Source organism: Panicum hallii, chromosome 1, assembly GCF_002211085.1.
Source record: "Panicum hallii strain FIL2 chromosome 1, PHallii_v3.1, whole genome shotgun sequence".
Lineage (NCBI taxonomy): Eukaryota > Viridiplantae > Streptophyta > Magnoliopsida > Poales > Poaceae > Panicum > Panicum hallii.
Genome location: NC_038042.1, coordinates 4,351,854 through 4,363,334, shown reverse-complemented (window position 1 = coordinate 4,363,334; position 11,481 = coordinate 4,351,854). Strand labels below are relative to the sequence as shown.

Here is an 11,481-nt window from a genome sequence, read left to right as displayed (position 1 = left end):
TCTAACTCGGATAAGGGATGGACTAAATCCCACCTGTCAATGACATAAGATATGCCAACTAAAAATTTAGATGAAAACTTTATATGCTTTAGAAATAGATATAGATTTATATATAGGTGTTGCGGCAAGTGATTGATGCAAGTTGGACTCGCACGGAGCTCGACAGCAAGGCTAGCTTTGGTCTCGAGGCGACGGAGACTCCGTGGATGGTGAACAAGAAATTGGTGCTCCGGCCGGGTCTTTCCAGCAGAAACGACGAGTGCGGCGAAAAATCAGGAGGAAGCTTAGCCGGGGAAGCGAAAGATTGGACTGGTGATCGATTATCCTGAGGCCGCCTGGTTGGACTCACCTGCTCGGTCGCCGCTTGACTTGGTCTCTGTAAAAGCTGCTTCGTTTGTCCGATGGAATCCAATTATCCAACCGAGCACACACAAGGTGCACAGAGAACAAGCAGCTTACAGATACATGGCAAACAACATGAACCATTACATAAGCCTCTGGTAAACTTTGAGCCAGCACTTTTTACAGCGGCAAATACTGTAAACGGACAAATCTGAACCTTGGAATCCTTCCTAAAACATCATTACATGGTAGGATACACGATTACAATACAACATAAATTACGGCCTCCCGTTCCGTCGGTCATACACCAGATCACATTAGCAAACGCTATACTGCAAAAGTCAATACCAACATCCACTCCCACCACGTGGTCAAACTAGGGCATTAGGTGACCGCTAAGGTCCCCCGGTGACGCGTATCTTCATTACTCCATGAAGTTCCCTCCCAGCTGGTAGGCCTCCATATCTATGGAGTGGGGGAGAACGTGCGTGCCAATAAAGTATAGTGTACTGTGTACATCTAGCTTCGTCAAGATTGCTCCGGCAGTCATCACCTGCAAAGTTTCAATTTTTCACATGTTAAAATCAGAGCAGCAATAAACATAAAAGTGGCGAGCCTATCTGGTAACAGCAGAGTAGCTTTCATTATGATAACCTTTTCTTCTTGGTCTTTTCACCCGAGGATGTTGGGTTGCTGTGCCAGTTCCGTTTGCGTTGGTTAATGAACCAGTTGTTGATCTGCTTCAGCTGCAATCCTGTCTCCTGCACCAGTCGAGCCTTGTCGTCTTCCTGTATCAATTGGGATAGAGCTGTTGTTTATCATGAACAGAAACTAGGGGCGTATGTAAGCTCGGAAATGGTATTGACATGGTGCCACGTACGGTTGGGTACGGCCACTTGGAATGAGCCTGCCACCAAGCCTTCAATATGGATGCAGTATCCCCAGGAAGTTTACCAGCTCTGCGCTTGCGGAGAATTTCTTCTCTGATATCAACGAGCTTTTCTTTGTACCCCTACAGGTAGGAAATCTTTTTGTTAGTTAACAATCCACCATAAACGGTGAAATGAAAAAACTTCAGAGGATGTCACTAACCTGCTTAAGCTCATTTTTCAGCTCCTGCCGTACACGTTCAACCAAGGATCGCTCACCCTCTGTCAGTATTAGGGGCCCAAAGCCCATACCATCTGATCCTTCGTTTCCATCAAACATATTGGCCTCACTATCAACCTGGTTATCTTCATCATCAGACATGGTTGCTCCTGTGCCTTCACCAGGAGATGCCCCTGCAGAATCAATCCTAGGATCACTCAGTTTTGCCTGACAATGATGATTTGCACAATACTATTCTAATAGCTGCCCCCTGTAAATTCAGTTAAGGTGTACATGCTGCAGCATATGAGGACAACCATCTTAGTTGACATTCAGCATAAAACCCTTCTGTAAGTTGTGCATCTAAATCCAAGCAAAACACCAGGTAAAAGCTGTCATCTGAATCTCTGTGGAACTCAAAGAAGATAGGAAATTAATTTTATCGTGCAACCTCCTTGCTTGTTCATATCATGGGACCGCACGCCTATCCTTGTTTCAGTGCATGCTCAGCATAGCCTAAGCTGTTGCCAAGGCCTCACACGTCTTTGAGATTATGATCACAATTCACACGTGTAGAGTCCACGAAGCGAATAAAAATGTATAACGCTGGAAATTATAAGTGACCATCGATAATTTACGGTTGCTCATAACCTAGGCATTTGTTTCTGAGTGTGGCTGTAGAAACCTAGGTATTGTCATAGGGGTGGTAATGGATCATGGCCCTAGTGCTCTCTTCACAATCCAACTTGTCCCTTATAAATTTTGAGATCAAAATTGTATAAGATAAAAGCCCGGCCCTTAGATTATCTAGGCTCAAATTTGAGGCCCTTTGATTATAAAGGGTATTGCACATATTTTAAACAGTATTCTTGAGTGTTAGCTAAGAAACAGATGAAAAGGCATGCAATGAAAGATACTAATGCTCATAGTCACAAATTAATACCTTCACAAAATCTTTTTCTTTTCTCTTTCTCCTTTTTAGCTTATGCTGATATTCCATCATCTAATTACTAAATAATTAGCCCTTGCAATTAATACTGAAACTACTTTGCCATCTGACAGCAAGGCTGCAATTATTGAAATAATAAAAGCAAGTATTGCATATCTGAAAATTTCAGCTGCATTTCTGAATTAATGAAAGCAGACAAAGAAAATGATCCACCTGTCAGGCTTTGTAAAGATTGTTCAAGCTCCCAGCAACCCATCACCGCTTCCATTGCATGTACACGTACATGCTGCTGGAGTTGTTCCTTGAATGAGCAAAGGAGCAACACATAATGTGTCTGCAACCAATCAAATTACAAGTATTAGAATCAAAAGCAAGAATGCACCAATGAAAACAAAGACATGAAATGTCAACAGCATAAAAATCCTACAATAAATAATACTTCACCTTCGAGTGAAGTAATGTGAAGCCATTGAAAAGACCGAGGAGTAACAGGCAGGAGAAATAATCATCAGTACATGAGCTTATTTAATATAGTAAATAGCAAGATCATATAGTTTCCGTTATTAGATGAGATCAACACAGCAAATATCATACAACAGAAAACACCCGTTGCAGCATATGGCCTGCTATCCTTTAATAACCAATCTACATCCTTCACAAAAAAAGGAAATTTCTTCATCTGTCGTCTCTCAAAATGAAAAGAGGGAAAGGTTCTAGATTATAGTGAGCTGATGCAATTCATCCAAACCATAGGGGACTGGTAATTATAAGTCTATATTACCACAGATCAGCCAATAAGTAGTTAAACATCACCACATAAAGCTCTGCCTCATGAGCCTTATGCATCCTACTGCTTCACAAGTACTCTATCACAGCTTGTGAATTAGTTTGAGGTATCAGCTCCCGGTTCTCCTCAAACGTGGAAAGGAAAATGGGGAAACCAGGGAAGTTATTGCAAAACCGGAGCTGTAATATGACAACATCCGTGCACAGGTCAGCCAACCAATCAATCCGTCCTTCAATCCCGAATTCCAATTTTTTCGCGCCGCAAGTTCCCAAGCCTATAGCGATTCAACTGCAGCGCACAGAAGCAAAGAAAGCAGCACAGGAAGGAGCCTGTAGAGGGGGTTCGAGCCGTACCATGAAGAGGTCGAGCTCCTCGCCGCCGGAGGGGCCCCCCGCGGCCGCGGCCCCAGCGGCGGCCGCGAGCGGCGGGGGCCGCGCGGCGATCTGCGCGTCGATGCGGGGGAGCTGGTCGACGGGGGTGGCGACGCGGAGGCAGGCGACGTGCGCCTCCAGGAGGCGCTCGTAGAGCGGGTGCGCCGCGATGGCCGCCTTCTCCCTCTCCCCGCCGACGCCGGGGGAGAAGCCGCTAGGGTTCGGCGAGGACGCGGCCGCAGCAGCCGCAGCCGCCGCCGCCGCGGCGTCCATGGTGAGCCCGTGGTCGGGGTAGTGGAACGACATCGCCGTCGCGGGGCGGGCGGGGTCGCCGCCGGCGAGTCAGGGGGGGCGGCGCGGGCGCAACGACCCCGGCGGTTGGGGGTTTTGGTTGGTGGTGGTGGGAGGGACAAGCGGATGGATGGATGATGATGGGGGGTGGGTTGGGTTGGGTTGGTTTTCTTTCGTCGCCGCGCAGGCTCCGGGGCGCATCAGCTGTGCAGGGCAGCTGGCTGTGACCACAGCGGATACGTGGGGACCGACACTTGTCAAAGGGGGGCGTGCGCAAATTGCTACACTTACCCCTCAGAAAGGGAAATGGCACACTTAATTTAAGTTAGGTAAGTTTGACTTTGTGTAGCTTGTATAGTTGTATTTTGATAAAAATAACCTGATTTTCCTACCCTTGGGTTCACTGGAGTTTGGGTTCCTTGGAGGCTGCAGCCTATTGAATTTGAATGCCCTACCCGCGTATTTGAGGTTTAGAGAAAACATTTTGTGAGGTTTGCTGCTAGTGGTGGCAATATTTGGAGAAGGAATGAATGTCTTATGAAGAAGAAAGAAGGATGGTCATGAGATCTATGCAAACAATCAGCATGAGGAATTTGAGATTCTCAGGTAATTACTATTTTATATAGTTATTTTACTTGGCAACCAAGATTCCTAAGATTAGTCCATTAATTCGAGAGAAAATAACTTAAATTAGAAAATTTCTCGAGTAAGAAAGAGTTATGTGGTGCCAAGCCAACCCCGTGCTATCAAAATTATTCTAAACATTAAAAGGCATAGCTGGGAAAAGATCACCACCACCACAATTCACATACGTACTGGGAAAAGACCAACACCACCACCATTTGGATGAGGGCATACCAAACTTTATGTCACATTGATATTGCTATAAGTAATATTATCACTTGTGCACGTTTCCAATTCAGGCGAGTGCCGGAGAAAATGGCCTTCACTAGGGCATTTGCTAGCAATCATCAAGAGGCTAGAAGTTTACAAAGTTGGAAAACGAAAGAAACCAGTGTGACAGCGACCAAAGCCAGTGGCAAAAGTAGCACAAGGACCCCACGGTTTGGAGAGCACCAATTCCAACCATGCTCGCTTTATATCAAGGGAAACACTGCCAATTTTACAAGCCTTTCGTATAGCTCGTGTACAATCTAGAACCGGAAGCACATGGAAGATGGCCAAGAATGAATTTAGTATCACGTCATGTAGTCATATGCTTGTAATGGAGCTGCACGAAAATTATAGCTTTCGTTCTTTGTCGATCACATCCAAAATATGCTAAGCAACAGAACTGCAATCCTGCTTTCAGGTTGAAAACCCACCGGCCAAGCATTTCACCCGTAGTCTTCTAAGATTAGGCCCATCTTTAAACTCTGCCCATCAATTTAACCTTATCTGCCAGATTAAGGCCACAGGAAGTACCTAACTAGTTTAGTCTTACAGAATGTAAGCCCAACCAAAGAAAAACTAGTGGCAACCGAAGTAACCATACAACCAAGATGACAAACCAGAAAAAATAAGCATAGCAGTCTCCTCACAAATGCCAGATCTTCACAAGTAATATTCACTTCATTGAACGAAATAACATGAATAAATTCATCTAAATCCACTACAGTGGAAATCAGTTTGAGCTGAAACTATCTTCAGCTCGACCATGTGCGGACGCACTACCCAAAACAATGTCAGGTGAGTTAAAATTAGATTTTCCCTTTAGCTACAGATGTGGCTTATGACTTACGACTATAGTGGTAGTAAACCCTGTGATCTAATAACAACTTATCAAATATGTGTCAGTCTCAAATGATGACGTGGCGGCGCTGCCATCTAGACTGCTACCCTGCTTCCTCTATGTACACTTGTTATTAGGTTAAGGTTGCAGCAATCTGCAGTGATTAATGAACTGGTGATACATCTGCAGTGTCCTGTGGGGGAAGGTTGAGATCTGGTAGCACGAAGCTGTCTTGTGTGGACTGCGCAACCTGTTCATCAATCTGTTCCTTTCCTTTCTGGTCCTTTGATGTGATTTCATTCGGTGAGTCCGAGTGCCCTAACCTCGTCTGAAAAATAATAACATTACGTTAGGTGTCTATTTATTCCCAATTTGATGTAGACAGAATCATAGAGCTATAAGGAAATACAAATTAAACATCTTGCAGCATTTTTAGAAGGAAACGAACTATTTTATATCCAGTAATGGAGGAACAAAAAGAAAGTTCAAAATCAAGGCAGGTCTAGCTCGGAGGCATTTTCATTTTGTTGTTCGGATCTATTTTATCTTTCAGATACCTACATGATGAACTGGCAAAAGGTGAAGCCAGATATGACCTACCTATTAGGCTATCTATTACAACCCTGAAGCTGCAATAGCTTATGTAAGTGGAAAGGGCATTGTGACCCCACCCAGAAGAGAACCACAGCTGCCCCATGGACTTCCCAAAATCAACATGTACTGAACAGGAATTAATGAAACACAGATAAGACAGATCCAGAATGTTGGTCACTATAATAGGTGGACCCAGCACTCTCGTGGAAGAAAAGATACGATGGGAGGCAAAGGGACACCATTGAAAAACAAGTGGCCGGTTGGTTTCAACAACTTTTCAACTGAACCAGATAGGGTTAGGCAAGCAGGGTATTTTATCTTGGGTAACCGAATTTTATAAGCGTTCACTTGATCACTTCATAGAGATAGATCATACCATCTATAGACAACATTCAAGATGAAGGTTACAAGGCTACCATTCATGAAGTTGCGAGTTGTGAAGATAATATTATCAAGAAAGTTTGTTTAGAGGAGATGAATTAACCACAGAAAGGCCTTATAAAGTATCGAGGAAGCCAATTATTATACAAAAATCTCAAACTGGAACCCTACAAAAAGAAGTGTTTATCAAATCGTGGCCAAGCTTTGCATTTTTCCTGTATGCATACACACAATGCTAGCAATAAACAAAAAAAAAACACTGACTCCACAATTGTGGCTAGCCTGTAAGTTCGATTGACTTTGAGATGGTTTTCAGTTAAGCTTCCAGGTGTAAAATGTGAAATGACAAATATTGGCCCATTTTGAAATTTAGCATACACGTGCCATCAGTCATCAATACGGGTAGCACAAATTCAGCTACTAGCCAGGATTAGGAGCAGTTAATGAGGTGTCAATGCAAGTGACAAACAAAGCATACAACAAACACAGCAAGTAATAAAAGTAAGTACCACACTATATTGGGCTGACAATTTAGCTGTGCCCCAGTTTCCATCTGGAGAAATGTGCTGTTCATAAATTATTGTGGCCATAACTGAGGCTTATCTAATTATAAATATTAGTAATTCTATAGTTACTTTAACCAGCAAACAACTAATGGCATGAATTTGCCAATGGTCAACAAATTGTTGACCACTGAGAAACTGACGTGTTACTCCAGATGTAAGACCGTTTGTAGCCACCCTGGGCCCACAGATCAATTAGTCCATGTATTGTTCTGAGATGTCAGTCAAGCTCCGGATTTAAGGAACACAGGTTATTCAGAAAAGTTGACCCTTGCCACAATGGTCCTAATCCTTGACTTATCAACTAGATACTACGCTGGTGAGTGTCAATTCGTCCAACAGGAGATTTATGGTGTAATTTTGCATTAAGAAATTTGACTGGACACGAGTGATGATAACCATACAGCTATCGCTGGTCATTGATAGTTATCCATATATCATGATTTCCAATTATCATGATACAAGGAAATGTAAGTGTTAGATGAACTAAACTTTAGGCCATCTTTTGCTCAGAACGTTCAGAATCAGATAGTAGTAAATACATATGTAGCAAAGGCCTCTTGGTACAAATGCAGGGTCTGGGATCTCTCTATTTTTTTCTCCCTTTTTTAAAACACACTAACATGTCGTTGCGGTCTTTTAGGTAGGCTGCAGCACTCTAACTAGTTACAGGTGGACTTTGAGTTACTAGCAATCTCTTTCATCTACAGCTGAGATCCAAAGATTTACTTAGGAGATTTTTCTTCTTCAAAGCATGAGAAAGCTACGTACAATATAGCCCATAATTTACCCTACTCATCAGCCAATTGCAGATGAGTGGGAGAAAAGGATGCTTGCCACAACCTTGTATACCGTTTAGCATCTTGGCCGTTGATAGCTTACAAAGTAATGCACATAAAAATTATCGCAGGAGTATGTGGACCACTACCTTTGGCGGCTTAAACAACTCTTATATTAGGAATATAAAATCTCTAACTTATGCTTTAAGCCAAAACAAGACAGCCTTTTGATAAGCCATTCCACCAACAAGACAGCATATGGTGGCCCACATACCAATCTGGGATACAAGCGAACAAGAGAAACAGATTAATACAGTTGATGTTACCTCAAGCTTGTCATTTTCTTTTGACAGTGCCTTGCAAGCTCTCTGCAAAGCTCGCATCTCCTGCACACATAGCCAAACAAGAAGATACTGCAGTCAGTAAAACCACCATTAAAATACTCTGAAAGAACTTAGTGAAGAACGATTTATCACCTCGCGGAGGCTATCATTCTCCACCGTAAGAGACCGCACCAGTTGCTGGACCTCCGGAAGCCTCTGCATGATCCAAACAATAAACCAAATTAAGCCACGAGGACAAGAATGCAGAAGGACACACTCGGTATTTTATAGCACTGAATTTTGGGCTTTTAGGTCACAGGACCATCTTGATGATGAGGTTGATCTTTTCGGCCAGTACGCCTTTTGTGGCTTTGTCCTTACGATTCCACTTTGTGTTCACCCTCCCTCCAACCCCCTTTCAAACCCCAGACAGATATATAGCAGCTGCTACTTTATTCTAAAACAAGTGCAGGCGTAGTTCAACAACCACTAAACCAGCCTTTTTTTCCCCTCTGAATGGGTGGCCCTCCGACCTAGTCAAGGCTTTCTTATGCTAAGACCAGTAAAGCGTGTTTGCAAGCCTTATACTACTTTTCCACTGCAAAACAGCCCTTCAAAAACAGTTTTTGAGTCTCCCTCGCGCGCAGCCCATCAGGCACGCTGAATCATACGCAGATTGACGTGTTTGAGTGCATCACTCGTGAGAACTAGCCAGGAGCTTACCAATTTCTTCCGAGGTCGCTGGCCCGTGGCCCATGTAGGCGGGGTCGGGAAGGTCAGCTGCGGCCGTCCAATGGAGCCCACCTGCAGTGAGAGTAAGGAAGCAATCCATAAGTCCATAACCAATCGATGCTGGCACAACACACACATATCCGACGAAACACAACACACACTCGATGCTGGCATGAACAAGGCAGGCCACCTGGGAGCGGGAACCCACCTCCCACAACAGCTGCCCAACAAGATCACGGATTCAGAATCGCGCAGAAAACAACAGAGAACGCGGGCAAATCACAGAGCAGTGATACCAGAAAGAAAACAAAGACACGACACAGGCATGCTTAGGGAACGGCTCCCAATCCACGGCCGCCCCTCCTCTCCCATCCTCCTAACTCCCAGCTAGAATCAATACCCCCCATCCACCCACCGATCGGGGAACCACATGATGAGACACGCACCCGCCCATTATTGTCCTTTCTTCCTCCTCCAGCCGCAAAAGTAATCCGAAAATTCCCCCCATGGATGAACACATTTTTAGTTAGGCAAGGCCGCATGAAACACATCGGCCAAACTGCCATCCGACGCAACGCCATAACGGAAACCCCACGCCTCCCCGCCGTTCCAGCGGCAGGGTGGGCCCACGCGCAGGCCCCTCCTTCATAGGAAAGGGACCCCACACTCCAGCCGGTCACCCGACAGGTGGGGCCCGCGTCCGCGCCACCCGAACGAACAGCCGTCGGCCCCGCCGCCCCGCCGCGGCCGTAGCCGCACACGGCAGCTCCGGCCGGCGGTCGCCCACGTGTCCCGCGCGCGCCCCCGGCGCCAGTCCCCACCCACCCCGTCGCGCCGCGTTTTAACTCCCGCATTTGACTCTGTCTCCACTCTCCACCACCCGGGGGTAGCGCGGCCCCACCGGCCTCCACGCTCCCACCACACGAGCAATTGCACCGGGGGATAAAGGACGGCCGAAAATGACCGGACTGCCCCCGGGAAAGAAGCGCTCCGTGGGGGGGACCTCGGCCAGCAAGCCCGGGGGCAGCTTGGGCAACCTGGCGGCACGGGAGCTGTGGAAGGCCCAGCTCCGGCCGCACCCACCTGCTTCCGCGGCATGCCGGAACTGCCCCCCCCCCCCCCCCGAGTAGGAGTCAACCACCGGCGAATAAAGAAGCGCACGCACGCCATCAAAGACGCCGGAAAACTCATTTTCTTCGTCAATTTTGCAAATCCAGCGTAAGAAAAATCCGCGAAATTTCGGATAAAACAGAGGAATGAGAATGCGGATCTGCGAAGCGAGACGTGGGCCGGGACCTGGCGTCCGCAGCAAGCAAACCGAAAATCTTAAGAAATGGGGAGATGAGATGAGTGGATGGAATGGAAGTGTGGATTTGAGGAGAAAGTATACTGACGAAAGGGAGAAGGAAAGCGGAGGCGGCGGTGCTCGGGTGACGAGGGGAAGGGATTTTCGCTGACCAGTAGGGGCAGTTTCGTCACGCTAACCAAAAAAGGGAAAAGGGCAAAAGAAAACTCGGAAAGAGAACAGGGGATAGGAGAGAGAGAGAGAGAGAGCACTGGTGGTGGGGGAGGGAGAAGAACCCAAAGCAGCACGGCGGCGGCGTACGCAGAGATGGCAGCAGAGAGGGAGGTGCGCGCGTGTCTGTTGAGGCCACGAACCTTGGTCGCCGGCGCGCGTCGGTGGCCCGGCGAGCAGAACCCGCCGCCGTCCTCGCCGCCGCTGGTGGACCCGCCGGAGCCGGAGCCCGAGCCGGAGCCCGAGCCGCCGCTGTAGTCGAGCGGCGACGCCGGGCTGCCGCGGCCCCACCTCCCCTTCCCCGACGCCGCGGGGCCCGCTGACGGGGACCGGCGGCGCGAGCGCTTCCCCCGCGCCACCGGGGGCCAGATCAGCTCCCCCTCCCGCGGTGCCGGCTTGCACCACGGCGGCGTCCACCCGGCCAGGTCGGCCCCGCGCAGCGAGCAGATGATGTCCGCGGCCAGCTCGTCCGCGTCGGCGTCCATGGCGTCCCGCTCACCGCAGCTCAGCTCAGGTCCGCTCGGCTGGTGGAGTGAGCTAGCCACCCGAAGCCGGAGAGGACGGAGATGGATGGAGGGAGGAGGTGGAGATGTGGGTGGGGAGGGGGGAGAGGAGGGAGGCGAGTGGAAAGGAATGGGGCGTGGAGGTGGAGGTGGAGGCGAGCCAAAGCCGCGGGCGTGGTGCCCCCGGTGGTCTATTTAAATGGCGGAATAAAAGCCGCGGATTAAAAAATACCTGACCCACACCCACACGACACACACACACACCCCCTCCCCTCCACCTACGAGAGCTACGCCCCCGCTCGCGGGCCCCGGGCACGCTCTTCCATCCACCCATCCACTGACCTGCGGGACCCAGCTAAACATCCGGCCCGCAGGTCAGCGGCGGCGCGGCTCGGGGGCTGCATGCTGGCCTGCCGCGACCCGACCAGGCGGAGCCTTTCCGCGCCGTCCCGCGGAGGAGTGGCGCGCGCGGAAATGACCCTGCCGCCCCCGGCGAGGCCCGCGTGTCGGCGGGCGGAGCGCTGCGGGG

General features: G+C 48.3%; 2 protein-coding genes across 3 annotated transcripts; both read right to left on the bottom strand.

Annotated features, from left to right (window-relative positions):
* Nucleotides 1-462: 462 nt before the first annotated feature.
* On the bottom strand, nt 463-3,967 carry LOC112891241 (homeobox protein knotted-1-like 2). Its single transcript, XM_025958168.1, has 6 exons — nt 3,521-3,967; nt 2,594-2,714; nt 1,435-1,625; nt 1,223-1,354; nt 997-1,130; nt 463-895 (listed from the first exon to the last, which is right to left on the bottom strand). Exons 1-6 carry the CDS (start codon nt 3,842-3,844, stop codon nt 892-894), a joined length of 906 nt encoding a protein of 301 aa, XP_025813953.1. The 5' UTR covers nt 3,845-3,967; the 3' UTR covers nt 463-891.
* Nucleotides 3,968-5,363: 1,396 nt separating this feature from the next.
* LOC112874890 lies at nt 5,364-11,124 on the bottom strand. 2 transcript variants are annotated; one of them, XM_025938467.1, is made up of 5 exons: nt 10,593-11,124; nt 8,925-9,005; nt 8,355-8,417; nt 8,205-8,264; nt 5,364-5,889 (listed from the first exon to the last, which is right to left on the bottom strand). In XM_025938467.1, the coding sequence occupies exons 1-5, from the start codon at nt 10,932-10,934 to the stop codon at nt 5,725-5,727; spliced, it is 711 nt and encodes a 236-aa protein (XP_025794252.1). In that variant the 5' UTR covers nt 10,935-11,124; the 3' UTR covers nt 5,364-5,724. The 2 variants fall into 2 exon arrangements, with proteins under 2 accessions (XP_025794252.1, XP_025794244.1); XM_025938459.1 differs by lacking the exon at nt 10,593-11,124 and adding an exon at nt 9,380-10,000.
* Nucleotides 11,125-11,481: the final 357 nt, after the last annotated feature.

Bases quoted from the DNA above. Each gene is read 5' to 3' on its own strand.
- LOC112891241 (XM_025958168.1), bottom strand. From the start codon at position 3,844: ATGTCGTTCCACTACCCCGACCACGGGCTCACCATGGACGCCGCGGCG. The intron at 2,715-3,520 runs GTACGGCTCGAA...GATTGGTTGCAG, and splicing joins AGGAGCTCGACCTCTTCATG to ACACATTATGTGTTGCTCCT. The intron at 1,626-2,593 runs GTGGATCATTTT...TTGATTCTGCAG, and splicing joins ATCTTTACAAAGCCTGACAG to GGGCATCTCCTGGTGAAGGC.
- LOC112874890 (XM_025938459.1), bottom strand. From the start codon at position 9,787: ATGCGGGAGTTAAAACGCGGCGCGACGGGGTGGGTGGGGACTGGCGCC. The intron at 9,006-9,379 runs GTGCGTGTCTCA...CTCTCACTGCAG, and splicing joins GAAAGGACAATAATGGGCGG to GTGGGCTCCATTGGACGGCC. The intron at 8,265-8,354 runs GTGATAAATCGT...CTATGTGTGCAG, and splicing joins AGAATGATAGCCTCCGCGAG to GAGATGCGAGCTTTGCAGAG.